This window comes from Temnothorax nylanderi, unplaced genomic scaffold (genome assembly GCF_030848795.1).
Source record: "Temnothorax nylanderi isolate EJ_2023f unplaced genomic scaffold, tnyl_v1.0 TNYL_tig0022_pilon, whole genome shotgun sequence".
Lineage (NCBI taxonomy): Eukaryota > Metazoa > Arthropoda > Insecta > Hymenoptera > Formicidae > Temnothorax > Temnothorax nylanderi.
The window spans coordinates 488,892-515,693 of NW_027249084.1; the positions used below are offsets into that span (position 1 = coordinate 488,892).

Here is a 26,802-nt window from a genome sequence, read left to right on the forward strand (position 1 = left end):
AGCATCTACACAAGCTAATGAGAAGCTAATAACGATAAAGCGATCGATAAGGTAGAAAGACGAGTCGATAATAAAAAAAAAGAAGCATGGCGGAAAAGTTTATATTTGAAGATTCTTTTTATTCTATTTTGAGTGGCAAAGAGCATGAGTATGTTATTAATTCTACAATTTTTTAGATTATTTTTCTCGAGACTGAAACCTCGTACGAGACATATCTGACTTATTTATTTATTAATTTTTTTAAAAATGCATCTTTTTTCAATTGTATGTTACATGCTTTTACTTAAAGATGATAATATAGAGGACCAGTCTCAACGAAGGTCCCATGGTGTAATGGTTAGCACTCTGGACTTTGAATCCAGCGATCCGAGTTCAAATCTCGGTGGGACCTGACTGAAATTTTATTTTTTTTTTAATTTTCGAAAATTAATACCTTTTTTTTACTTTTCGCCTGTAAATAAATAAACTTGCATTGAAATCTGCAACTCGTATATCGTAGTAAGTTCTGTTAAAACGAGATATATTTTACAATTCCACATATGTTCATCTCTGTTCATAACCTAATCTGTTCATAACCTAACTTGTAGATCCTTTTATTTGTATCATTTCTATGATCCGATAGTTGCTGCTGAAGAAAACAATAACGCTTATGGAGACTACGTGCTAAAATATTTTCGAGAATTCAATTGGCCGCGAGTTCGAGGAGATGGCCGAGCCGGGCGATTCCGTGGTGGTTATCAAGGCGAAGCCAGTTCGCAAGGTTTTCAAGGCTCCCACGAGGGCCAGCAAGATTCCCGAGGAACTCCTGAACGATCCTCAGCTGAATTCTGCCATAGCGGCTTTACCCGCGAATTATAATTTCGAGATACACAAGTCGATATGGAGGCTCAGAGAGGCCAAGGCGAAGCGAGTGGTTCTCCAAATGCCGGAAGGCCTCCTGATGTACGCCACAACCATAGCTGATATCATTGAGGACTTTACCGAAGCAGAGACTGTCATCATGGCCGATGTCACCTACGGTAAAAACTAGACAAGCGATCCAATATTTTCAGTAGTTTATATCGTCGTTTGTTGCAGGAGCTTGCTGCGTGGATGATTACACGACGCGAGCGTTGGATGCAGACTTCCTGATCCACTATGGACACTCGTGTCTTATACCCATGGATCAGGTCGCTGGTATCAAAGTGCTTTACGTGTTTGTTAACATTAGAATTGACATTTTACATTGCGTGGATTGCCTGAAGGTCACTCTACCAATTACCACAAAGATAGCGGTAGTCAGTACAATACAGTTCGCCACAACGGTACAGGCGGTAGCGACGGAACTTAGAAGACAAGGTTACGAAGTCTCGGTGCCGCAGAGCAAGCCACTTAGCCCTGGAGAAGTACAATACGTTCTTTAATATGCTTTTAAATCATTAAGACGACGTGATAGGCAATGTGCGAAATGTCTTTTAAAGATTTTAGGATGCACAGCGCCACAAGTTCGCTGCGCGGATGCTGTGATCTATATAGGGGACGGCCGCTTCCATTTAGAGGCTGCCATGATCGCTAATCCTAAGCTGAGGGCATTCAAGTACGACCCGTACGCCAAGAAATTGACTGAAGAATTTTATGATCACGAAAGAATGTTGACGACCAGGCACGAGGCGATACAACGTGCTATAAAAACCAACAAATATGCTTTGGTCCTTAGTACTCTGGGCAGGCAGGGCAGTCTTAATGTGTTGAAAACTCTACAAAATAGAATTCAGGCTTTAGGAAAGGAAAATGTCGTGATATTGATGTCGGAGATATTCCCGGATAAAATCAAGCTGTTCAAAGACGTTGACGCTTTCATACAAGTACGATCTTTGTGAGAAAAGTGCATCAAATTGTTAAAAAAAAATTTTTCCTCTTCTCTGTGTGCATTAGTATTATTATATTTAATTTAGAAGAAGTTATAGGAAAAATATTTAAATTTAAAAATGTACATATGTATATTTGAAAGAGATGTATAATTTCAAAAAGAGCTGAAAGAAAAGAAGAGAAAATATTTGCTCGAGTCAATATAACTTGATAGGTAGCTGAAAAGATTTATGTGGTATGTTTTGAATTATGTCAATATGTTTTATTTAAGATTGCGTGTCCACGATTGAGCATCGACTGGGGTGTCGCGTTCGAAAAACCATTTCTCACGCCCTATGAAGGTGCCGTCGCTCTTAAGATGGCAGAGTTCGACAAGGACCGGCCGTATCCCATGGATTTTTACGCTACAATCAGCCTCGGATCATGGACCCCTAATCACAAGGAATCTGAATTAGAAAAAACCGATACCTGCTGCGGTAAATGTAAAATGGACAAATAAAGGGATCGAATATGTAATACAAATTTGTTATGAAATTATCAATCTGTTAAATTATGTTAGATCAAAATCCTGTTAGATGAAAATCCTTCCCCGTTCTACCACGATCGCACAAGTTTTTAACAAATTTTTCATTAAACACGATGTAAATTCGAGCAGGTGCATTTGAGAGCTGTCTATATTAAACCCCCGTCATCCCTAAGTTGTTGCTAGCGGAGCGATAATGGGCAGATAGGAGGGTTCGCGTGGGCGAATTACGTCATACGCCCACCTGTAGCCCGCTTACACATAGACACGCGAATACTGTATATACAGGGTGTACAAAATCTAACACTCGCTACTCGATTTTTTTCACTCGTCTCTTGCTGTCGAAAAAAGAATATTAAAACGTAAACTATACATATTTGATTGAAACATCATTATTTTTCAACTTGTTCACAGAACATACTGACGAGATCGTGCGAGAAGTTGCGTGGAAAAAAAAAATGAATGCGAATCACCGAGTTAGAATTAATTTATATAAATCAAAATGTTCTCAATTACAAAGTATTGTTTTGAATATCGAAATGAAATATTTGTTATTCTAACATTGTCAAGGAATATATTGTAGGAGGATGAAAATTATCGATGAATATATGATAAAAACGACCGATGCGGGTGAAGGAAAGTGAAAGAAAGGAGCACAGAGTACATGACAAAATACCGGGGGTGAAAGGCGGCGCCGGCCGCACCCCGGTGTCGCGACGTCAGTCGTCGTTCCAGCGTGGCTCAACAAGTACACGCGGCGCCTAAGCTCAGCACGGTTTCAAATTTTCGGAGATCTCGACGTGACTTTTGTCGTACAGCTATTCGACATTAAAATGCGTTAAATCGACGGATACAGCACCAATTGTGAGAGTAAGATCCACAAATCGTCTCTTACAATTCGATTAATCAACGATCCAATCATCGACATTGATAAAAAGTAAGTCATAGAAAATGTCAAGCATTAATTTTATATCTTCAATATCTTCTTGTATATTCTTACTTCTGCTCTCTTTGTTTATAACTTAAATTGAAGACAGTAAACAAGAAAAATAGATGTAGGAAGATATGTTAAAGATTCTGGTTTTAAAATCGTGATCAGTGTGAAATTTAAATATCGAGAGTGAGATTTATTATTAATTATATATATATTTTTTCATTAGAAGAAAGGAATATACTATGCGGTCTAAGGTGACAAACGAGAATACTTGGGAGACAAAATGGGCTACGGAATCGTCGCAGAGCGGTAGGAGCTTACGACGAAAGACAAAAAGAACGGAATCCTCGGTATTGAAATTGTCAAAACCCTCCAGGGGAAATACGGCACGGGAGAGAACTCTCAGGAGGCTGGAAAGCAATGAACGCGAGCGTATGCGGATGCACAGTTTGAACGATGCGTTTCAGGTACATAAAACAATATTATTATATTATATCTAAAATGTAAAAACTGATAAGACGATAAGGAAGGACTATTTATGTGAAGAAATGCCTGTAACAACAAATATTTGTCTCTGATCTTTTTCGAAAAGATCCTTTTCTATTTATATACATATACAGTTAATACATAATGTTTTAAGGTATTCACACACATATATCTTTTGTAAGATAATTAGTGAATATTTTTTTTCTTTCTAGTCCTTACGCGAAGTGATTCCTCACGTAACCAAAGAGAGACGGCTCTCGAAAATTGAGACGTTAACGCTGGCCAAAAATTATATAGTGGCCCTTACAGATGTAATATGCGCCATGAGAAGCGAGGAACGATCGGAAAATCAGCAAACGAGCGGCTCCGAATGCCAAGATTCGTCAAGCAACGAACAGCGATTGGAATCAACTACTGTTCGCGTGAACATTCCCGTCGCTTCCAGATCCCGCGGTTCGGAAACTCAAAATTTTTATCAAAATAATCGTTCGCGGTGGGAAAAAGACCAGGATAATGTTACAGGCCTCTGAAAAGTTATGGCGCTAAACGATATCGGGATAAAGGACGAATTGAGATCTCTAACGGTATTTCGACTAGTCTTCCTTTCCTTAATCGTGCATGAGTTTATGTTTTAAAAAGTTCCAATATTCAACGCATCTGTGCAAGTATTATCAATCAAAATTAACGGTATATCTTATGACTGATATAATAATCTAAGAAAAAACTAACTATATGTGCCAAAGGAAGATAGTATTCGCAGAAACGAATAAAAGAATATATATAGATATTAATAGTAATATTACAATATTTTATTTCATATAGAGCATTATATTATTTTTCGATAATAATAATTTTTCGATAATAACGTAAGAAATGATTATTAGATAATAGATTACATATGTGTGAAAAACTTTAAAAAATTGCATTTTCAGATGCTTTTACAAATAGCGAATGAGTTACGAAGTTTATAGAAACTCATTGTTTGTTATAAATTACTTTACAATTTTTATATTCTTTTACATTTTTATTCTTTATTATAAGTTTATGTGATATATGTGTCATTAAGGTATATACAATAACAAACGGGCTACGTAATTGTAATAAATAATTATATATTTATTATATAAAGTATATGTTATATATTCAGATAAATAAATTTAATTATATATTTGAAAAACTTGATCAAAGTTTTCTACTAATCTTCTTGCATTCCTCACGTGGAGATCATACAACATTTTCATTGCAATGAACAATTATTTTATGATTAACATTTAATACAAATTATGACAGCCCATCGCCGAATGAGACGGACTGTGTCGTCAAGTCCTGTAAATTGACTAGCACCGCTGTTTTGGTTTCCGAGAACTTTGGAACGCATATCAATCTCACTGTATGTCCCTCGTCAGCTACACATGACATACATGAGTCATTTCACGTGAAACAAAAGTTGATAATCAAATCAGATTTTTAAAAATCCTACCTGTAACTAATTTTGTATCGTATTTATCCATATTTCCGGCGAAATATATGTCCGGCCATTCGTTCATAACGAATGGATCATTCTTGAAGAACGGATAAATTGGAAGCGTGTCGGGACCGGTTGGAGCGTAATGCCTCCAGATCAAGGTACGCTCCAACCATTCCAACGGGGACAGCTGGGATAATCCAGCGATTTTCATGATATCCATGATCGGTCCGCCGCAAGAACCGGCTACGACACGACCCCCAATATTTGCGATCCAAGGATTAGTCGCACCGTGCATGCTTTTAAACCTGTATTACATCTAAATTGTATTATGTAAAGAAAGCCCGACGGACGCAAGGCTTAAACATATCGCTGTTACCTGGCCGATTTCTGTAAAGTACATGGATGGAAGGGCTGCTGAGGCATGGTGTAGTTGCAAGCGGGATCGAACTCTCCCGGCATTAACACGACGCAACAGCAGTGGAGGATATTGCTGAGGAAAGCGTCAAGTTTATGCATCGCCATTACGTCTTCCTTGATCTTAAGCTGGTCGTGCGATTTGATCTCGTGATAGCCTTTGTGATTGTATATTTTCGCGGAACCACGAATGGTGTTTCCTATGCAATTATTTATGCACGAATTACTATCGCCAGTCAGAAAATATGAACATTTTTGACATTCGTACCAGCGATAATGACTCTAGCAATTACTGCTTCTTCTTTTTGAGCATCGGCACATCCCGCCATTCCGGTTATCCATTCCGAAAGTAAATCTAAGCTAAGCTCATCCGTGTTATTAACCAGATCCAATCCAGATACTAGCAAAATTTTCCCGTCTTCCACCAATGAGCCGCTCGAACTGGAAGGCTTCGGGTAGTATCCTGGAAAACACCAATCCTCTACCTAAGAGCAAAGTTTTTATATCATCAAGCTAGATTCCTGGCTGTAGACTAATTATGCAAGTATATACCCAGAATGTTCCATTTTCCAATTCACGTCCGAGTACTGCGCAAACAAGTCCCGTGACTACTTCCTGTATATCTATGTGATTTCCTACCAATCTTACACGTAACGTTTCGTCCTCTAGAAATAATTTGTCGTCGACCGACGCATAATTGTTATTGCTTGGCTGAGCTTCCAGCTGCAGTTCCTTGCTGAGGTCGCGCACCAAAGAAGGTTTCAGTCTCTGCTCCTTATAAAGTACTCCTACCAAAATGTAAGACTTTCCTGGGCCTTCCATGGCTAGGCGTGAAACCTCTACATATGAATAATCGGCTGTAACATACAAAAAAATGGAATAACGTAGATAATGTAGTGTGGAAAGATTTCGGGTTCCGGGTACACAAACGTGGCTTACTCCATTTTAGTTTCGCTGTACGTAACGTGTCTTCCCGCAGGTCGTTCAACCTCGCTGTATATATGTTGAGAGAATCATCGTCGTATTTTCTCTCTGTTAGCTTAAATCTGCCGAGGTCTCTGAAGAAGACAATTTTCCGGTCGTATTCGTGCGTTTCGTCGACCTCCATCCCTTCCAGTGAGAACATCAACTCCTTTCTGAAATTTTCCAAAGTCACGCTCGTGAAATAAAATCACATCAACGTGTTGTTATCAGAGATATATTAAAAAAAATAATAATGAAGAAGCGTACTATTGCCTTTCATTGTTTTCCGCGTGTGAAGAGGACCCCGCGTTTTGAAAGAAACATATGATTAGTGATTACGCTGTCATTGCACTGAGGTGTAGAAAGTGTATATAGAAAATTTTTCTACACCTTGCGCCGTCCTCTCTTCCTCCATCACCCCATCCTATATGAGGCCAATGATTGGTCGTTATGTTCGTGAGAGGGATAAGAACAGTGCCGGATTTTTATTTTGCAAAGGCGAGTAAAAAATTCGCGAACGTGGCATGATTATCATATATTACTACTACTACGTTTACGCGAGCGTTACTTCTGTAGTAACTTACGATAATTTCTTCGCGTAAACGGGATTTTGTAGTAACTTACGATAATGTACTCCGCGTAAACGAGTGAATTATCGTAAGTTACTACAGAAGTAACGCTCGCGTAAACGTAGTAATATACATTTAACGTCCCAGACAGTACCATGTCCAAAATCGGGACATAAGACGTCTTAAAGATGTCTTCTTCCTCTTCTTCTTCTTCTTCTTCTTCTTCTTCTTCTTCTTCTTATGCGTTTTTGCTCACTTTCCCTCCTGAAATTGAATCGGTCATTATTCAATTTCTTTTATTTCATTGCGATACGATATTACGACATAACCACAACGCGAAATAAAAAGCAGGTGCAAGGAAAAGTCGGAAGAACAAAATCTGATAAAGATCATGTGCTGCGCCTTTTGCGCCCCGACTAGAACCGTTCCTGGGAGCGGAGCTACATCTGCACTTCGGTGCATCCACTGCATCCCTTCGTGCATCATCTGGTCCGTCTTGGTTCGTGTCGGGTGAAGGTGGTTCACGGCGACGAGGCACACTTCAGCACTGGACTCCACGAGACGAGAAGCAAGTTCTGTTATCGCTGATCTCTCTCCCATCATTAGGAAATGATCCCGAGCTGCCTCAGGAACGTCGCCGCGCAGTCGTCACGACGAAACGTAAGTGCACCGACGGGCGACGCGTGACCTCTAAACACGCGCCGCATCGCGTTTTCCGTGTCAGGGTCTCGCCACGAATCCCAGACCCCTGTTACTTGCGACACCGTATCTCATGAGTCTTCTTCTTTCCTCAATATCTCGCATACTCGCCAGTTTGGAAGCTGGAACGAGGTAATTATCACCCGCGATCCGGTTATGCTGCGGTTCGCGTTAATGCTGTCGCCTTGTATTTTATTTGCTTTGGATTCGATTGATGTTAACACGAAAGCTCAAAATTTTGAGCCTCTCTTACATCTATTTCCACCAATATAGATTAACTTTAATCTCGGTTTAATTTATTTTTTATCTTTTTCTAGTTTTGAAAATTTGAACCGAGATTAAAGTTAATCTACATCGGTAGAATGAACATTAAAGAACACCATCACTGATTCACGAGATAAACGTAAAGATAAACTTCACACCGTCGCACGTGTGTACAGTTACATGTTATATTACGATCTCGCGTCACTATAGACACTTACTAGATGTTGATGTTTCTAGGTGGCCTCGTTTTTCTTGAGCAAGAAAAATAATTATGCTACCGAAGCCTCCTTCGAGACCAAGCCTTTTCGCCTGCACAAACTGGACCAGGGCCCGTCCACTCAGGTGACGGTAACCCGGGATGACGCTATCGAACTGTTTAAGAAGCTACATACGATACGTCGTATGGAAACGGCTGCCGGCAACTTGTACAAAGAGAAGATCGTTCGGGGTTTCTGTCACTTATATTCCGGACAAGTAAAGATCATCTCGCATGGTTTTTGATATTTATTTAGTTTGAGATTACTTCAATATCTTTGTTGCATTTTCTTTACAGGAAGCTTGCGCAGTCGGCATGAAAGCCGCGATGAGATCCCAGGACGCTGTAATCACGGCTTACCGCGCACACGGATGGACTTATTTGATGGGCATAGACGTATTTGGCGTCTTTGCAGAACTCACGGGCAGACAAGGTGGCAACGCCAAAGGCAAGGGTGGTTCCATGCACATGTATTCTAAGAACTTCTATGGAGGAAACGGCATTGTTGGCGCTCAGGTTTACATTGATCCTAAAATTTAATTTTAATCTCGCAATGTGTAAATTTTTCTTTAATATTTCAACGTTGTTGCTGCAATTAGGTGCCGCTGGGAGTTGGAATCGCCTTTGCACAAAAATACTTGAATAACGGCGGTGTTTGTCTAACATTGTACGGCGATGGCGCGGCGAATCAGGGACAGGTGTTTGAAGTGTACAATATGGCTAAGCTGTGGGACGTACCCTGCATCTTCGTCTGCGAGAATAACGGATACGGGATGGGTACCAGCGTGGAGCGTGCCGCGGCAAGCACGGAATATTACACCAGGGGCGACTATATTCCCGGAATATGGGTACGTTATCTCCTCTCCTAAGAGATTCGCGTTTTTATTTAGGTAAACGGGATTTACGATAGAAATCGTATCGTAGGTGGACGGGATGGATGTGTTAGCTGTGAGAGAAGCTACGAAATTCGCGATCGACCACTGCACGTCCGGTAAGGGGCCGATCGTCATGGAGACTGTGACGTACAGGTACAGCGGACACAGTATGTCGGATCCCGGAACCAGCTATCGTACGCGAGAAGAGGTGCAGGAGGTTCGGCAAACTCGGGATCCTCTGACCAGCTTCAAGGAGAGAATCTTAAATGCCAATCTCGTCACTGCGGACGAGATCAAAGTCAGTTAACGTCTCTTTCGTTAGATTTCACGATTAATGTTATTAGTAATTTATACACGATATGATTTGTGTGGTTACACGATCTTTTTCTATTCCAGGTAATAGAGGGTGAGATCAGAAAATCGGTGGACGATGCCATGAAAGCTGCCAAGAATGACAAGGAGATTCCGCTGAGCGAACTCACTGCCGACATTTATGCGAATTGTCTAGAGAAGGAAATTCGAAACACGACACCCTTCAATCCTTTATCGCACGCCAGACTAGGGCCAGCCATAAATGCTTAAAACTGCTCAAAGATTGTTTTCCTAAAATATTGTATATTTTACAGTCACGTGCCACATCCTCAATGTTCATAGACCTACAGATTAGTTGTATAGAGATGTACGTACCGCACACGATTCTTTAATTCGAGGATGTATATTATTTCGTTGAAGGGGAGAACTGATATTGCCGAAACAGATTAATTCGAGTGCAACCATTGCGCACCGATATTAATCTCAATGCTCCACGATGCGCGCGCGCGTAACCCGTTTGTTCTTCGAAGAACTTCCTGAATTGGTGCACACAAGTGCAATAAGTTACACTAGTTACAGTCAAACACAATGGATCTGTTTTCTATTGCTGAACTAGTTCTTCTAGGCTGCACTAGTTCAGAGTTTATCTTTTTCCTTCCAATGTGGGGTAAAAAAGATACAACTCTGAACTAGTGCAGCCAGTCAGCAATAGAAGATGGATCCAAAATATACTTGTTTCACTCTAATTTATTGCACCAATTCAGGAAGTTTCTCCTAGGAAAAGAACAGACGGAACATTTTGCGTTACAATCCAGTGCTAAAGAGAAGATCCATTTTTTTGATAATTTGGGAAATTAAATTTATTTATAGTTTAATTTATTTCGTGTACGAGTTATCATGAAAATAGGATCTTTTACGGTACAACATGCGCCTAAGCCATTTGTTAATGTGTTAATAAAAAAATAAATCTAAAAAAAAATTAAAAATTTCTTTTTTCGTTATAAAAAGATAAGTGACTCGGTTGCGGAAAGGATGAATTTATCGTGCATTTTTGAATGGTGATTGGTTGCGAGATCTCGAGAGTCGAATCTCGAGAGGTCGAGAAAGAAAGAAGCATCGAACGTGTCGACCGGTCGATATCGAACGTCGGCCATATCTCTCTAGTGGCGAACAGGTAATACACGCTTAACCAAGGTCCAAGGCTACGCGGCTCCGCTTTGTGTCGAAGGATAGTTTGACCCGCGAGGAAAAAAAATGGCCCGAATCGTCGCCGTGAAGGAATATCTCGAGAAGACGTTGAGGGACGAGAGCAAGTCATGGACAAAGATGTTCGTCTTCGCGGAGGCGAAGACCGGCATCGATCGGCTGTACATTTTTGTCGGTGAGTCGCCGGACGATTACACGCTGATTTTCCAGTCATTCCTATTGATTGGCCGGCTCGGCCGCAGGCATTTAGATAATTATTCAGCCTCTATGCTAATGCGCTCTCACGGCTCCTCGAAACTCGTTATCGCGCGCTCGCGTTACGCAACGCGAGTGTGTCTACCTTTTTTTCCCCCCTATTTTTTACGTTAACGCCACGTTTCTTTCTCGAATAAATATTTCGGAGCTCTTTCCGAAAATCTGCAACCTGTTGATCTTTGTCGTACAATCGCATGACGGTATCCAGAATATCCTGTATTTTCTGTCTATTTGCATAAAAATTCCCGCAAACAGCAGTACGTTAAATTTAAATAGGAGTAGGGGGCCGATTTCACCGTCTCCGATTAACTTGATCCTCCGATTAAACTCACTCTTCGTCTATTTCTAATGTTTGTTTCTGTCAATGTAGATTAACTTTAATCTCGGTTTGACTTACGTTTCATCTCTTTCTAATTCTTAGAACTAAAGAGAGATAAAAAGTAAATTAAACCAAGATTAAAGATAATTTACATTGATAGAAATAAACATAAGAGGGAAGTTAGAAAGAGATGAAGAGTGAGTTTGATCTGAGGATCAAGTTAATGGGAGACGGCGAAATCGGCCCCTCTATTCTCAGAAAGACTACGTTATTATTGTTATTACTTTTGTTATTTACTATTGATAGGATCATTGATGCTGCTGGCTTTATACTTGGTGTTTGGATTGGGACAACAGCTAGTGTGTAATATAGTCGGTTTTGTTTACCCCGCATACCAATCTATGAAGGCATTGGAAAGCCCCAAGAAAGAGGACGACACAAAATGGCTTACCTATTGGGTCGTTTTTGCCATATTTACTATAATAGAATTCTTTTCTGAATATATCGTCTGCTGGTTTCCGGTTTACTGGCTGTTCAAGGTATAATTCTAAAGACACATTAATGTCCATTTCTACCAATGTAGATTAACTTTGATCTCGGTTTCCCTGATGGAAATATTTTGTTGAAAGTGCTGTGAAATCGATGAAAATTGAAATAAAAGTTATTGAAAAATTACTGCATATATTTTAAAATAAATAAATTTTTCTTATGAAATGTAATATTGTGAAATATAAGGAAAGTTAAATTATACTGTTGAAAAGTAATACATTTTTTGAAATATGAGATATCATAAAATTAACTAAATTTGACTAAAAATTGAATTTTTATTGAAATATTGATGGAATAATAATGAAATGGGATCAATTGAGAGAGAATTTAAAATATATTTCAGTAAAATTTTATTATATTTTCAGTAAAATATTTTCCCCCATCAGGGTTAACTTACTTTTTATCTTTTTCTAACTCTTGGAACCAGAAAAAGATAAAAAGTAAGTTAAACCAGGATTAAAATTAACCTGCATTAATAGAATGGATACAAGTCTTAAAGATAGATCCTGCCATGGTCAAATATTGATAAATTATGAATTTGTGTATGCAGAGTATATTCTATGTATGGTTGATGGCGCCAACCGAGTACAACGGTTCCTTGATTCTATATCGCCGAGTCATCCGTCCAAAGTTTATACAGTATCAACCTGGATTAGACAGACTGTTGTCCAATGCACGTGATACAGGTAAGGCGATTATCTTATCAAAAAATGATCTGGCTTCCCTAAAAATACGCACATGTCTGTCAGAGGAATATTTATTTGCGAATATCAATCAAAGCAGAAATATAAAGATATATTACTTTTGTAGCAGTCAAGACTGCAGCGGAAGCATTGCTGACCAACAAGCAAGATTAATGAAGCTGTATATCGAACATAATAGAAAGTCCATTTGTGTCTTTCCCTTTACTCATTCCTAGCAGAGAGAGCGTGGATTTTATGCTTCACCGAATATTATTGAGCGTTGTTACATTAACGACTACAAAGATGAAGAAAATGCCAAACGAATAGAAATTTTAAATATGCTAGATACAATAAGCAACTGTCAAGTGAATCAGGGAAAATCAAAGTTGTCCAAAATTGTGAATAGATAGCGAATACGAAGGATGCACGAATGAAAAAAAGTCTCCCTCTGAAAATAAATCATTTACAGTATAATAGCCTGCTTTCAGAATTACGGAATAGTGTTGTTAGAAACACAGTTTCAGCATGGAAATAACGTTTTATTTTCAGATAAGCTCGGCTTATCGTTTATAGTAATTCCGGAGCCAACTGAAAATTTGGAATGTTTTTGTACAATAGGATAGACTGGCCACGTGTGCCATTTGCGTAATCATTGATGATATACATGTGTTAGAATACTTTACTTTTAGAGGAAAGAGTTTCACCAACATTAAACTTTCTAATTACCTGATTTAATTCTTTATTTTTACTAAATTATTCACTCAAGTAATATCAATTACACAATAATAATATGTCGGGTTTTTATTTTAAAATATTTGCGGTGTTAATCTGAAATGAATAAGATGTTGGTGAAACCAGCTTTTACCGCGTATGTTTTACTAGGTAAGTTTATCAGGCATTGTTGATAAGAAGCTGGTAAGGATGATTGAAATACTTAAAATTAGCAAAGATCCAAGATGATCGGAACCGATATATGATATATTCAGATACGTAAAGATACCTCGATAAATCTAACTAAAAATTTGAAATCTTTGATGACCAATGTTGCCATCTAATTGTTATATCGCGATAAGGCGAGACTTCTGAGATAAATCAGAAATTATGCCTTCTAGTTAGTTCACGAGTCGTCAATGAAACGACACGCACAATTAGCTTAAATTTGTACATTATATATGTGAGATTGCATCGTAACTTGCATGCGATTGTCTTCTTCTGTTTATATTCTATATAAAAAAAAATAGTATATTCTACCAACATCCTCAAATAGCTTCGACTTTGAAGTAATAGAGACAAGCTTAGGATATGTGTATATTGCTCAAATTAAGCCGTCTTGTACAATTTAATAGTTAATAACCACCTTGTCCGACCAAGTCGGTGTGTTACATTTGTGGATCCTATGAAAATCTAAGGGCATTTTTCTATGTCTTTTTTCCATCACTTTTAAAATTCGTCATATGGTTATACCGATTGTTACCGAGAGGATGATATTACGGGTTTTAAATAAAATTGTAAATTTAGAGGTATTGACCGAAATTATAAACCACTATACACGCACTGCAATAAATATGTTTTTATTTTATACACTTCCTCTTTTCTCCCTCTTTTTTTTTCTCTTTTTTTCTCTTCCGCTGATAACTGACATCATTCACAAACGGAAATCGATTTCCTGTAATGAGCTCCTGTGAAAATCCCAAATGATTGTATACAGCAGCTTCATTAAATAGTAAAAGCAAAACAATTAAAATAATTTAATCCTGAAGAGCGCAAATAAATGTATATATAAGCGCACAATACTAAGTTCCCGTAAATCAAATTATGACAAAATGAATATTCGTTTCAGAAATACATATTTTATCAAATATAAATTAAAAATTATTTGTCGATATTTAGAATTACAAAAAGGAAATTAAATATTGATCAATTTCAGTTAAATAGGATTGTTGTGCTCTTTAGGATTGAAATTCATTAAAAATGTAAAGAAATTACGTTTCGTTGAAGTGGAATTTCTCTGCAGTCAACGCGAGTTTCCTTATATGACGAATAGTGGACGCAGCTGCAATCTGCACCTCTGGATCGTCCGAACCCACCAAACGCAATACGTGCTGTTTGAAAATTCCATCAACATTTTCAGAATTTAATCAGGATTTTCGAAAAGCAGAGAAAATGTAATGTATCGTCTCGGTATATTGAACCGATAATAATTAATCAAATTGTGTGAAAAAGATGTAACTCTGAGATATTTGGACTTTTATTTTTTTATTGAACATTCTACTTATGAAATTATCTCTATTGAAGATATCTTTATCGGTTCATATTAAAATATTATAAACATTTATAATACTAAATTAATATGACTTACAAATGTTTATGAGAAAATAAATTTTCAGATAAAACATATTCTATTTTGAACTTTGAGAATTTTGATTTCGTAGAGTTATGCTTTAATATCAAACAACTATTAATATTATGCACGTATGCAAAAACGCAAGCTCCTAATTGTACCTTGATAACGCCGCAGGTGTGCATGGTCACGCAATTTAAGGGCTCCTTGCTCAAATGGTACACGGCAATGCAAACACCCTTCAACACGTCCTTGTTCTTGCTGATCATGTAATTAACGAGCGGCGCGACAGCGTTCAGTTTGCCGAATTCATAACTGTTCCGATCCCAATCGCAGCAATAGGCTATCGCCAACGTCAGATTAGCGCGCAAATTCTCATCGTTCTTAAAAAAAGAAGTCATTCCATTATCGCGCAGATGTTTCGATTAAAAATATTTAATAGGCAGTAAAATATTTAAATGCGGCTATTTCATGGGGAAAAAAACGGACATTATTATTGATTTGATAAAAAAGATTTGAGGAATTATATAAGAAGTATGCCAACAAGCGCGCATTATATTTTATTCCGTATGTTTACCAAAAAAAGTTTAAATTATGTAAATGCTATTCTGCGAGTATATTAACTATATTGTCATATCTTCCATGAAGCAGCCGTGCAAAATAAAAATGAAAAATCATCGTCATAAGCAGCGATGGACCAACAGTTTCCACGAGGGCAGCCAGTTTTTTCACGACGCCGTGATCCGTCAGGATACCCAGGTTCTCAGGATCGGTAGCGATCTCCGCGATCATCGCGCAGACCGCGCTGAGCACTTCCGTGTCCTTGCTCTCCAGGAGGCTGACCGTGAGCTCCAGGCCGCCCACGAAGGCACGCACCATTTCCGGCGAGTCCTTGGAGTGCCGTATGCAGGGTACCAGAGCGAGGCAGGCGTTACGCTTGATGACATCGCTGGGGTGCTTTAGCAGGGACCAAACTAATCGCACGCCGTCCAGCCGATGCTCCGGGTCGTTGATAATGTCCATGCATCTCTCATCAACGGCGCACTCTTTCAGCACCAACGGCACGTTCTCCAGTAATGGCTCGTACGTGGCGCTCAACAGTCTAATCTGCAAAGGTCTCTGAAGTATTCATTCTGCGGTATCGCCAATACCAGAGGATAACGAGGAAACATTGATCGTCGCGAGGATGGCGTGGCGCACGTTAACTCGATTAATCATCGGGAGCCGGTACTCGCAAACACCCTCCGATGTGCAATCCAATTTTCGCCTCATTTGGAAATTATCTCTCATATAAACGCGAATGGGATAATTAAACGTAAATGGATCAACGCACAGCGATATTCCAGTAACAAAATTAATAATTGTTATTAAATTATCAACATACACGATGAGAATTCATCTAATAATTGCTCGAGGATTGTTATAAAAGAATCACGACTATCGGTTTTATTATTTCGACCTAAATGCCGGGAGGGATCTCTTCTGTCTATATCAATATAATTCGTCCTTTCTTGGATATGATATTCAAGTCATTAGAACACGTAATACGATTAAATGATTTCATGTCCAAGATATATATTTAGATACATAACAATTATCTTTTATTCGAAAAATAAAAAAAATTGATTCTCCATATGGCGTCACATCTTTGAGACCATCAACATATGTATGTGTTTATTCCCTCTTATAATTCCAATGTATATAAGCATACAGAGTTCGACAAGAGAAGCAAAGTTCGATCCGGCAGCAGAGAGAGAAGAAAACCAGAGACGGAAGTGTATTTCCGACTTTGAACGGTCTTTACCAGTTTCGGTAGACCCTCGTTAGTCCTCAAGACGTCCCTGTTAGCGGGATCCTTACAGCACTCGGCAAGGGCGCCCACGACGTTAGCTAACACCCGCTCGTCCTCGTTTTCCTCGAGCAGAGGCACCAGCGACGCTACGAGGTCGTTCTGATTGAACCTCATTATGTTCTCCGGACTGATGGCGCATTTCCAAATACCGCCAGTGACCGCGGCTAGCAGACGCTTGTTGGCGTGTACCTCGTCGCTCTGCACGAGTTTGCAAAGTGGATCCAGGCCACCGGCTCGACGCACCATCGTTCGAGTTTCCCGATTCGAGGCGCACTTGAAGATGGCCAGGGCGGAGTTCTCCTTCAGCTTCGTGTTGTCGTTCTTCAAATGTCGCACCAAATCGTTGATGATGCCCACTCGCTCAAACGCCTCCCTGAAAACATTCTGCACACACACGCACGACTTAAATACGATACCAACTATAGGAAAACATTTATAATGAAAATTTGAAAATGAGTTGTCGAACTAATTATAATTATTTAATAAATGCGATAGTGGATTTTGAATAATTGTAATCACAATATCGATGTCTGATATTTAAATTTCACGATGTTTAATTTGTTTTTTATTATTAATACAGTAATATTATATGATCATTTTTAACGGTCCATTTTCATAATTTAATTTTATGTATTTTTCAAATCAATTAATATTATTTTCATAGACAGATAATTATGTTATCTTAATTAAAATACTGTTAACAGATAGAGAAAAAAATTCAATAAACCAGATCAGCGCACTGCTGTACGACGCCCATCGTGGGTACGATCAGCTGAGTGTGTTTCGATCTCAGGAAACGCGACATCAAACGAACGACGCCGTGTTGGCGAAGTTCCTCCTTGACCTTCGGACTACTGCCCAAGGAATCTAAGACCTTGGCGCAGCCTATAGCGACGGCCACGAGTTCTTTGCTAGCCTCGCTCAATTCGTCGTACGACCGGCGGAGAACCTCGTCCGGCACATCCATTACGTCCAGCTGTCGAATCAAAATTTGAGAGTCAATAAATTGTCACGCTGGCTACATTGAGAAAAAATATATTTAAATGTTAAATATGCGAAGCAAGAGTCTTGAGACGGACTCATTCGTCTTATGTCTATTTCTACTGCAATGTAGATTAACTTTTTATCTTTTTCTTACAACTAGAAAAAGATAAAAAGCAAGTTAAAGAGATGAAAATTAATCTGCATTGATAGAAATGGATATTATTTGAATAATTGCAACAAGGTAACTTACTATGAGCGGTATTCCACCGCGAATTCTGATCTGTTTTCTAGCCTTTCTGACTCGAGCTATAATGGCCATTGTTTCGGCTGCCAAAATCTGAGAGAATAAAAAATTATTACTATATAATACAATAAAACGAAGAGACAATAACTGCTCTAAAAAGACAGGATTTTTGGGATTTCAGTATTTTTAAACCGTTGAAAATTTTGTCGGCTTAAATCAGTAGAATTCTGAACTAAGCATTTCGCGTGTAAGGAACAAAAAAGCCGATAAAATCGGAGGAGTTATTGTAATAAGGGTCAATGAACAACCTGGATATCTCTAGCGGGATGCTTCAGCATTTGGATCAATGGCGTCGTGATGTCCAAGTCGATTAAATATCGCTTCATATCCGTGGAAGTCGCGATTTGCAATAGGACCGACAACGAGCCGTTCTGACATTTGATGTCACTCGTTTCGAGAAGATTTACTAGAACTTCGAGACCGCCCATTTCTTGGATAGCTTTCTGTATGATCTGCACCACGAACGAGTTTGAACCATGCGGATACGAGACAGACAGATTATTTCAAATTAAAGAAGCAAAAAATTGACAAGTAAAGCGAAGAATAAGTCTATGCATAGAATTATTTATCTTGTTATATAAATAGCTGATATTTTTTTCTTGCAGTCTTTATATATAAAATGATAAGTTTTATAACGAACCTTATCGGTGAGATCGTAATCCTTCAGTAAACACAAGGATACCATAGTGGCGGTCTGGTTGCCGGCCTTCATATATTTGATGAGCTTCTGTATGTGCCAGAATTCGGAAGGCACTTCCGAATGATCTTCCTGAAGATACCTGGTCTCTTCCTCGGTCTCGGACTCCGGCTCGTCGTCCGAGCTCTCCTCCTCGGCTTTCTCGCTGACAAGACGAATTCGAGGTCCATAGGGTTCACCGGTAAGCAAGGACACCTGTTTCGGAGGCTCCGGCTCGGCTGTCTCCGTGACTTCTGGCTCCGATCTACAGAAACATACTTAATATCGCTTAGTCCTACATTTCGATTTCGTCTTATTTATTTTTGGAAAGGTATTCCAAATTCTCACTCCACTTTTCCGAAAAAAAAAATAAAGTTTGGAAAAATATTAATCTTGTCTAAAAATTACTATGCCATCTACAAATTATTACATTGTAAATAACTATAATAATTAAAAAGTCAAAGGGTAACGAAAACATAACTGGATTTATAGGACGATTCGTCTCCACGTGAACAATTCGTGTTCGTTCGCTTACTCAGAATGTTCCAACTCTTGCACAGCCTCTTTCTTCGGCGCGGTCTCTCTCTTCTTCTTCGGAGGCATCTTTCGCAGCGGGCATTAAGTTCGCGGTAAACTCTCTCCCAAAGGGAAGTCTTTTTCTCATCAGAAAATATTCGTTTTCGGACTCGAAACACCTTATTTGACCATCCCCGTACGCTGGTACAGCGAACTATCGATCAAACAATTACCGCCAATTTCGCTGCCCCGCTGAAAATAACGGAACTTTAACGCTTATCGGGGAAAAAAAGAACAGAAACGAAATAGTAATCGTTTTTTCGATATGCATCGCTATCGCGCTGTCTGAAGTAAATCATTTACACGTCAGTGTCCATTTGGCCTATGATCTGACGAATATCATCTTCGCAAAATTTTCAGTTATTTTCAAAGGGCGCATGGAAAATGTCGCTTGAATTATTGACGACCTGCTGACACGGATTTATATAGAACAATAAAACATCCCCTTCGCGAAATTCGTATGACCACGAAGCGGCCGATCCGGAAAGAAGATTCGTAGGTATGGAGACGAGCGAAATCTCGTCAAACGAATTCGGGCTTGGCGAGAGCGACACGGCGATCCTCGCGAAGATATGTGCCGTCCGAAGAAGCTGAGGAAACGACACGAGGTGGAATCACGACGTGGTGACATGAACAAATGTTCGTCGTGCACATATACGCGTCTCCCTTCGCCCTTATCCTACTCATGCTCTCGTTATGTGCCTGGCTCGGCGTCTGCCGATGGGGATTCGGCTACAATCTGAAAGACCGAGAAGTAATTGTTATTAAATTATAAAAAAGAATCAAGCTCGTGTGTTTTAAAACATAAACAAAATATACATCAATAAAACGTCTCTATGTATTTTTAAGAGTTTAAAATTAAACTATTTATTTATTTCCCAGACAGCACGCATGTCTAAAAACGTCTTTAAAATGTCTCTTAGATATGTATGTCTAAAAGATGTCTTAGAGATGTTTTTAAGATGTCTTTTAGACATGCGCGCTGTCTGGATTTGAATTTAACATCTCTTAATTGATTGCTCATTTATTGGCTTTTGAACTTTCTACATTATATTAACTCTCCATCTATATACGTTTTGTTTTTTGCACCCTCAGAGTATACGTGGGTCTGACATGTTCAACTCTATTTTTCCCTAATACCTTAAAGTATTTTATAAAATCTGAAAAAATTCATGAAACATCTGTTTACATTGTAATTGACGATTTTATAATCATTTTAATATAACATCGTTTATTTAATATTTTCTGGCAAGCTTGCAAGTTTTACAGTTACGAGATATGTTATTTTGGCTTGGACACCGCAGACCCATGTATACAGACGGAGAGTTAATTATTGTTAATTATCATTATATACATTAGAGTTGATTAGAGTACGAGATTCTATTTTGACGAGCTCGTCTCTATTTTATAGATCGCTCATTGCCTGGTGGTCTATTTTGTCATTATCACGTTGTTGAACGTCGTATTTCTGGGGCACATACGATTGTTCTACGATTACCCGCCGGAGACGGCCGGCAATTAATCAGGTGATAGGTGATAATCAGGTGAAAAAAAGCAGCGCGCCGTGACGTCAGTTGTTGATTAATCGGCCGCTAGATGGTGCCACCCGTGCTGTTTCCCACTCCCACTGTTTCCAGTCAAAAGTGCCGTCCGGAACTCCGGACTCGGGAGCACGAGTATCAATTTACAAGTGGAATAAAAAGTTCTCACGGCATTATTTACAGCGAAACATAATTAGTTATTTCTGGTGGATGCGCGAAAAGTGCTTCTAGTTATCGGAGACAAGCGAAGACAGCGCGGGGATCGATCGGCAGTTTCTAACCTAACCTAAAATCGGAGCAAATACGTGCAGTAAATATATTTGTCAATTATCTTGAACTAGTAAATCATATCTAACGAGATAAATTCTGACGTTGCTTCTAGCATTATATTAATTTTGGTAGATACATTTTTGGAACATTTATTGTGTCTAGCTATATTCTCTATGGATCTAAAGATAATGAATTCTAACTGTAAAACGTTCGTGCAGAAAGAATGCAGTTGTTCCTCGCGTCATTTTCCAGATGGGTCTTGCACGGCATCTTCAATTCGCCAGCCGCACGATCTTCGTTCAAAACAACGACGTGGAGAAGGCTTGTCGCATATTAAATCGCATACTGTCCAAGGAAGACATCTTCGGCCAGTACAGGCGCACGAGGTACTACGAGAAGCCGACTCAGGTCAGACGTAGGATCAACTTCGAGACTTGCAAGTCGATCTACAACGAGGACATGGACAGAAAAATCAAATTTCTTCTACGCAAGAACAGAGTAGATCCTTTTCCCGGTGCGTCGTAAAACTTATCGATCCCGTCTTAGATTACAATTAGAGTACAATTGCAAATCTGTCTACGAACTGGCACCGTACAATTTATTTAAGAATAAATCATTATCAGAAATATAAGAAAACGCACAGCGATGTTATTCCTCCTGTTTTATTCATACCCATGTATCTGATACGAATTGATTCAGGATACTTTCTTAGCTACAGGGAGCTTGCTAATATTTTCATTTGCTCGCGTATTAAATGCCTTGACGTAGATATCGCTCTCTATTATATTTAACGCAGATGGATTCGGAGGTATTATATACGGATAATCAATTATAGTATCCACCGTATACCGAGATACAAAAATACAATCTGCATCGGAGCTAATGGATCAATACGGAACGCGCTTTAAACGTAAACGTTAATGCCGTGCCAAGGGGCGAAATGAAAAATCATCCTGGCGGGCAGAAACGCGTTTTCCCGCTATCTCGCGCCATAAGTAACTCCAGGAAGTCAGTTCTCGCGCGAGAAACGCGCATCTTTCTCTTTCTCTCTCTTCCTTTTTTTTTTCCTTTCCACCCCTCTTTCCGTAAGCGACTTCCATCATCTTTCTTTCGCGAGGGAGGCGAGAAAAGACAAAACCGTCCGGTTGGTCGGTCGGTCGGCTTTCCTGGCAACGACTCCGCCAACTTGGCGAAAATTGAATAGATAGTGGCGCCCGGAGTATGCCAAGTTTTCCAGCGGGGTTTGTCGGTGGACAGGAGGGTAATTCGACCTCGTGGAAAGAAAAGGAGACAGAGAGATAGAGAGAAAGAGAGGGAGGGAGAGAGCGCGCGGTTGCAGCTCCTGTATCCTCATCTTGGCGATAACGCGGACGGCGTCCTATTAGAGTAGGATAAGTAGTTCTGCCCGCGCTCGCGACTCGATTTTCGAAGTTGTTCCCACGGCGAAAAACGTTTGGCAAAATGGAATATTAGCGCGAAACTAGATCCTTTATATTCGTTTATATTCAGCGTCGCGTTGCGGCTCGCTCTCGGACGCACGGATATTCAATTTTCGAATATGCGTTTGGCGCTGGTGTTAAGTCCGCGAGTTTTTCCAAACGGTTATTGTTATAAACTTTACTCGAAATTCCTCGATCTTGTTTTTTTTATCTCGAATTATCAAGAAGCAAATATAATTAAATATTCTATCTTTTTTTGTTCCAAGAGACCCTTTTACGTGGATCTATTTAGTCTTCAAAGTTTGAAAAGTAATAAAAAATGGTTCAAACTATACAAGTTCGTCAGTTTAGTAATATACACACAATCTACAAGTTCTTTAATTAGTAAGTCGGTCGGTGCTCATTTCTCATTTCAAATAAAGGAGTACCACGCAAATGAAAGATTCATCCAAAAAGACCGAAAGAAATTCCAGTCGTCTGCGATTGTGTAAGAATATACCTCGCGAAAGATGCAAATATTTCGCATAACGGATAGACTGTCCCCGGGAAGGGTTAAATGGGTTAAATGGCGATAAATTCCGAGAAGTCGCCGGGGCGGGAGAGGGCAGCCGGAGGGACGCGGAAAGCTTCTCAAAGTGCTCGTCAACTCGTATAATCCGCGATTTATTTGACCCCGGCCGTCATAAATCCGGCCTCGGTGCGTTATTCCCGTAACTAGGAGTAGCAAACGGATCTCATTTCAGCCATCGGGACCGCACTGTCGTGCTATCAAAGAGGGAAAGAGAAGGATCGTGAGGGGGAGGGGGGAGAAGGGGGGGGGCGACGATCCTCGCGTCGTCTCGCTTGAGAAGGCGGTTTGGCTTAACTCCCGGGAATCTGGATCCGAAACTATCCGGCGAACTACTCGCAAGACAGTTTGCCCAGAAACGGATTTCTCAATCCCGGGGGATGTCACCCTGCCTGCGGCCCCTCCCCCGCCCTCCGGGCCCGCCGTTCTCCTTCCTTCGACCGTTTCGATTTGAAACTCCGCGTATGCCTCCACCGCCGCGCCGCCGCGCCGCCGGTCGAATAACACCATGGCTCCATTATTGCGCGAGCGCTTTTGGGTATTATGTGATGAGATCGGATTTCAAGCCTGTCCGTCAAAATTGTCGAAATGGAAAAAAGGAAGCGTAAAAAAAAAGGATTTCGTCTGCGGGAAGCGCAAATCGGCGGCTCCTCTCCCCCTCCCGACAAAAGCTTATAGATCTGATAAAACTGCCAGCCGTTGAATATATCTTTGCGCGTGATTATGCCCCGAATTAAATTTCTGTCGAGGCAGATCTACTTTAAATCCACTGAAAAATACCATCTTCGTATATGTCCGTAATTTTATATCGGATTTATTTTAAGTAAAATCTTTTAATTTAAGTAAATTTATATTTTTAATTTATTTTAAGCGAAATATATTCTAATATTCAACGATAACCCCGTATTTAAAAAATTCTCGACTATTGTACAAATTCTCGATTATTGTGCAAAAAAAACGAATGAATTATAGATCCGTTGAAAAATACATCAGGCACTGTCACATCGATCTCCTTATTTTCCATGCCACGATCCGATATCCGACAAAGATATCGGTAAAAGCGCAGAGTCGAGAGAACTACGAAATTTTTATTTAAACATTGCTCCGACGTTTGCCTCGCTTATGAAAACATTCGAGGCGAAGCGAAATTATGTCGAGTGTCTTTAGAGAGACAGACAGAGAGAGAGAGAGAGAAAGACTAGCGGATCGTTTTTCCGCGAGACGGAAAACGATCGTCTGAGCTCACGACCTCACCGAATGTTCGCCGAGTTTTCAGCTGCATCAAAAATTTCGGATTTAAGAGTTCGTCTTGTCACTTCGCGGCTCGAGCCGTGTGTGCTTACCGCAAACTTTATTCGCGACACCAACTTATCCTCTCTCGCTTTATAGATCAATTCGAAATACCTCTTGAACTTGATCATCATCTTACGGGACGACAACATTTTTTCTAGGATCAATCTGATAATTTGTACAATAAATGTGCTAGGAAGAATATATCGTGATGTCAGTAGAATCATGCCGTCGGTTGTTTGCCGGTATCTATAAAATTATCTAGATGATCATCCAAATAATGAAATGGAATCATTTTTATCTTATTTAGATGAAAAAAATTAAGTATATTCATCTTTATCTTAGATAAAAAATCATGTCATTTTATTTAAAAGTTATATAAGATAGTATAGGATTTTCATTCTTTCTGCTATTTCTTTATCGTTAAATTAAATTGGATTCCAGAACGTTATATGTATAAGTTGTAAAGACCTATTTTTGAAAGAAGTAGACTATTTATACTGCAAGAATATCATTACACTCGAAAACAGATCAAGTAGTAGCGGAGAGGAAGATATTTCTGTCGCAATATTGAAAAAAGAGAATAATAAGCAAACATTTATTAGTGGTAACATCGAAGCACTTTCGTATTTGGAATTTAAATCGAAGAAACTCCAATCTCTTATAAATTTTCTCCAAATATAAAAATATTTTTCTTAAATATAATATATCCCTGCCATCGTCGGTGCCAGTCGACCTTTTCAGTTTAGCATAGCAAATAAGTGTATCCCATCGAAATCGCTTATCAGACAAAATATTATTCGAAAAACTTTTATTTTTAAATTTTTAAGAAATAAAAACTTATAATTTGTGAGCACTGTTTTAATATCCCTTTTATAATCTGCGTAATTTTTTTCAGAAATTTTTATGGATAGTCTCATAAACACGAAATTATTTAAAAAATTATCTAGATAAATCGCGATAATCATTTCATCTTTTATCTAGCTTAATTAAAAACAAAATCATCTTTATCTCATCTAAAGATGAATCTACGGATTTTTATCTTATCGTCATCTCAGATTATTTTGAAATCATCTACGGCAAACACTGCCGGGTGCCGTTGCTAAATCGCAAGAATTCGCATAGACGACTACGGCTTAGGGATGGTTACGGTTCTTTGCTTAAACAGTTTAAAACATACACACGGATATTCCGTACCTCTCGAAAACGAAGATCCAAAAGCTGCGCTGGCTCGCATTTCGCTGGTCATTGCTCCGTTCCTAGGTCTCCGCGGAAGCCGCCGGTTTTATCCGTCAAAATCTCACCTCGCGCGGGATTAACTGCCCTTCAGCGTACTTCAGCGAGCTACGGCGCCTCCTTCGAGATGCGCTTATCAAAGGAACTTTCACGACGATATTTTTGTCTGTCTTCGTACCCTCCTGAGAAAAAGTTTGCAAGGCGGGAATTAGCGGGGAACTTTATAGCCGCGATCGTAAAGCACCGCGGTCCGCGGAGTTAAGCCGTGCACGCGCCTTGATCTTCCCCTGCAGCCTTTTATTTTTTTTTCCCTCACCCGCGCGATGTACTTGGTTTTCTCTCTGATTTTCCGCGTTCAATGGAACCTACTTAATTCAGTCGTCGTGCGCCGTCGTAGACTGTTAAAAGCAAATTTGCTATATGACATAATATTGACTTAGCGTCCTGAGCAGCTTAAGATACCAAATTAATGAACCTCGGCAAATATGAAATTTAAAGTATCTTGGTTGTTCTAACGCGAAACATATCCTATTCGACACTCTTATTTGAGATTCTCCTCTCTTCATTATAATTTTCTGAAAAAAAAAAAAAGACAGTGTGATATCATTTGGTTTTATGTCAGAGTTACCGTCGAAAATGATGAATACTAAATTCCTCTAATGTCAAACTCGTAAATATAAATTCTTCAACGCGGTTGACAATTTTCTGTTCGACCGCGATAGTAGGACGACACACATAGATGATATACAAACAAACCTCCAAATTAAACGTGAAACTGACGCTGATCGAGTTCGGCCGAAATAACTGACGTTAATTTCCTTGTCGTACAACAAGGCGCGTATTCCCACCGTGGTCTCTCTCTCTCATCGTTAAATACGATCGTCTAATTCCGAATTTCGGTCGCGTCACGCGAGGCTCGCGAAGTGCCACGAAATTAGGATGGGCGTCACAAGAGGCGAAATATCAGCGGGTCGGGATTTATCAGTGGACGCGATCGATTTTCCCCGGAATGTCAATATCCCCTCTTATAAGTCTTTCGGGGGAGGAAAGGACGTCGTTCGTTATAGGACGATTACTCGGGAATCGAGGGCTACTCATGAAT

At 39.5% G+C, this 26,802-nt stretch overlaps 7 protein-coding genes and 1 non-coding gene across 12 annotated transcripts; 6 read left to right on the top strand and 2 right to left on the bottom strand.

Moving 5' to 3' along the window:
- Positions 1-131: 131 nt before the first annotated feature.
- Positions 132-2,370, top strand: Dph1 (diphthamide biosynthesis 1). 2 transcript variants are annotated; one of them, XM_071700323.1, is made up of 5 exons: positions 132-148; positions 623-1,019; positions 1,078-1,385; positions 1,461-1,844; positions 2,120-2,370. In XM_071700323.1, the coding sequence occupies exons 2-5, from the start codon at positions 707-709 to the stop codon at positions 2,345-2,347; spliced, it is 1,233 nt and encodes a 410-aa protein (XP_071556424.1). In that variant the 5' UTR covers positions 132-148; positions 623-706; the 3' UTR covers positions 2,348-2,370. The 2 variants fall into 2 exon arrangements, with proteins under 2 accessions (XP_071556424.1, XP_071556423.1); XM_071700322.1 differs by lacking the exon at positions 132-148 and adding an exon at positions 324-498.
- Trnaq-uug (transfer RNA glutamine (anticodon UUG)) lies at positions 320-391 on the top strand. The gene has a single exon. It is a non-coding gene; the product is annotated as a tRNA-Gln (tRNA).
- A 124-nt stretch (positions 2,371-2,494) lies between the features above and the next one.
- On the top strand, positions 2,495-4,582 carry LOC139769361 (uncharacterized). The gene is made up of 3 exons (XM_071700336.1): positions 2,495-3,308; positions 3,532-3,772; positions 4,004-4,582. Exons 2-3 carry the CDS (start codon positions 3,548-3,550, stop codon positions 4,319-4,321), a joined length of 543 nt encoding a protein of 180 aa, XP_071556437.1. The 5' UTR covers positions 2,495-3,308; positions 3,532-3,547; the 3' UTR covers positions 4,322-4,582.
- A 301-nt stretch (positions 4,583-4,883) lies between these two features.
- LOC139769353 (DNA polymerase delta subunit 2) lies at positions 4,884-7,490 on the bottom strand. 3 transcript variants are annotated; one of them, XM_071700319.1, is made up of 9 exons: positions 7,360-7,490; positions 7,026-7,060; positions 6,910-6,939; positions 6,613-6,809; positions 6,226-6,530; positions 5,942-6,158; positions 5,636-5,873; positions 5,272-5,564; positions 4,884-5,197 (listed from the first exon to the last, which is right to left on the bottom strand). In XM_071700319.1, exons 1-9 carry the CDS (start codon positions 7,360-7,362, stop codon positions 5,073-5,075), a joined length of 1,443 nt encoding a protein of 480 aa, XP_071556420.1. In that variant the 5' UTR covers positions 7,363-7,490; the 3' UTR covers positions 4,884-5,072. The 3 variants fall into 3 exon arrangements, with proteins under 3 accessions (XP_071556420.1, XP_071556422.1, XP_071556421.1); XM_071700321.1 differs by lacking the exons at positions 6,910-6,939; positions 7,026-7,060 and having other exon boundaries at positions 7,360-7,457; XM_071700320.1 differs by lacking the exon at positions 7,360-7,490 and having other exon boundaries at positions 6,904-7,331.
- A 235-nt stretch (positions 7,491-7,725) lies between these two features.
- On the top strand, positions 7,726-10,597 carry LOC139769355 (probable pyruvate dehydrogenase E1 component subunit alpha, mitochondrial). The gene is made up of 6 exons (XM_071700324.1): positions 7,726-7,865; positions 8,406-8,642; positions 8,722-8,940; positions 9,024-9,272; positions 9,349-9,597; positions 9,696-10,597. Exons 1-6 carry the CDS (start codon positions 7,815-7,817, stop codon positions 9,879-9,881), a joined length of 1,191 nt encoding a protein of 396 aa, XP_071556425.1. The 5' UTR covers positions 7,726-7,814; the 3' UTR covers positions 9,882-10,597.
- Positions 10,598-10,749: 152 nt separating this feature from the next.
- Positions 10,750-14,202, top strand: LOC139769360 (receptor expression-enhancing protein 5). Of its 2 annotated transcripts, none has more exons than XM_071700335.1 (4): positions 10,750-10,992; positions 11,698-11,930; positions 12,491-12,626; positions 12,754-14,202. In XM_071700335.1, the coding sequence occupies exons 1-4, from the start codon at positions 10,866-10,868 to the stop codon at positions 12,795-12,797; spliced, it is 540 nt and encodes a 179-aa protein (XP_071556436.1). In that variant the 5' UTR covers positions 10,750-10,865; the 3' UTR covers positions 12,798-14,202. The 2 variants fall into 2 exon arrangements, with proteins under 2 accessions (XP_071556436.1, XP_071556435.1); XM_071700334.1 differs by having other exon boundaries at positions 10,753-10,992; positions 12,751-14,202.
- Gudu (Armadillo repeat-containing protein gudu) lies at positions 14,176-26,488 on the bottom strand. Its single transcript, XM_071700312.1, has 11 exons — positions 25,662-26,488; positions 19,316-20,095; positions 18,745-19,045; positions 18,353-18,556; positions 18,051-18,137; positions 17,544-17,792; positions 16,769-17,200; positions 15,667-16,071; positions 15,126-15,347; positions 14,610-14,725; positions 14,176-14,302 (listed from the first exon to the last, which is right to left on the bottom strand). The coding sequence occupies exons 2-11, from the start codon at positions 19,381-19,383 to the stop codon at positions 14,269-14,271; spliced, it is 2,118 nt and encodes a 705-aa protein (XP_071556413.1). The 5' UTR covers positions 19,384-20,095; positions 25,662-26,488; the 3' UTR covers positions 14,176-14,268.
- On the top strand, positions 20,960-25,317 carry Mrps21 (mitochondrial ribosomal protein S21). Its single transcript, XM_071700309.1, has 2 exons — positions 20,960-21,207; positions 21,420-25,317. The coding sequence occupies exon 2, from the start codon at positions 21,420-21,422 to the stop codon at positions 21,690-21,692; it is 273 nt and encodes a 90-aa protein (XP_071556410.1). The 5' UTR covers positions 20,960-21,207; the 3' UTR covers positions 21,693-25,317.
- Positions 26,489-26,802: the final 314 nt, after the last annotated feature.

Coding starts and splice junctions, on each gene's coding strand:
- Dph1 (XM_071700323.1), top strand. CDS start 707: ATGGCCGAGCCGGGCGATTCCGTGGTGGTTATCAAGGCGAAGCCAGTT. Junction 1,020..1,077: donor CATGGCCGATGTCACCTACG/GTAAAAACTAGA, acceptor CGTTTGTTGCAG/GAGCTTGCTGCGTGGATGAT. Junction 1,845..2,119: donor ACGTTGACGCTTTCATACAA/GTACGATCTTTG, acceptor GTTTTATTTAAG/ATTGCGTGTCCACGATTGAG.
- LOC139769361 (XM_071700336.1), top strand. CDS start 3,548: ATGCGGTCTAAGGTGACAAACGAGAATACTTGGGAGACAAAATGGGCT. Junction 3,773..4,003: donor GTTTGAACGATGCGTTTCAG/GTACATAAAACA, acceptor TTTTCTTTCTAG/TCCTTACGCGAAGTGATTCC.
- LOC139769353 (XM_071700319.1), bottom strand. Junction 6,940..7,025: donor GAAGAGAGGACGGCGCAAGG/TGTAGAAAAATT, acceptor TCAAAACGCGGG/GTCCTCTTCACACGCGGAAA. Junction 6,531..6,612: donor TACAGCGAAACTAAAATGGA/GTAAGCCACGTT, acceptor TGTATGTTACAG/CCGATTATTCATATGTAGAG.
- LOC139769355 (XM_071700324.1), top strand. CDS start 7,815: ATGATCCCGAGCTGCCTCAGGAACGTCGCCGCGCAGTCGTCACGACGA. Junction 8,643..8,721: donor GTCACTTATATTCCGGACAA/GTAAAGATCATC, acceptor TTTTCTTTACAG/GAAGCTTGCGCAGTCGGCAT. Junction 9,273..9,348: donor ACTATATTCCCGGAATATGG/GTACGTTATCTC, acceptor ATCGTATCGTAG/GTGGACGGGATGGATGTGTT.
- LOC139769360 (XM_071700334.1), top strand. CDS start 10,866: ATGGCCCGAATCGTCGCCGTGAAGGAATATCTCGAGAAGACGTTGAGG. Junction 10,993..11,697: donor TCGGCTGTACATTTTTGTCG/GTGAGTCGCCGG, acceptor TACTATTGATAG/GATCATTGATGCTGCTGGCT. Junction 11,931..12,490: donor CGGTTTACTGGCTGTTCAAG/GTATAATTCTAA, acceptor TTGTGTATGCAG/AGTATATTCTATGTATGGTT.
- Gudu (XM_071700312.1), bottom strand. CDS start 19,383: ATGCCTCCGAAGAAGAAGAGAGAGACCGCGCCGAAGAAAGAGGCTGTG. Junction 18,138..18,352: donor ATCCCGCTAGAGATATCCAG/GTTGTTCATTGA, acceptor TTATTCTCTCAG/ATTTTGGCAGCCGAAACAAT. Junction 16,072..16,768: donor ACGAGGGTCTACCGAAACTG/GTAAAGACCGTT, acceptor AGACCTTTGCAG/ATTAGACTGTTGAGCGCCAC.
- Mrps21 (XM_071700309.1), top strand. CDS start 21,420: ATGGGTCTTGCACGGCATCTTCAATTCGCCAGCCGCACGATCTTCGTT.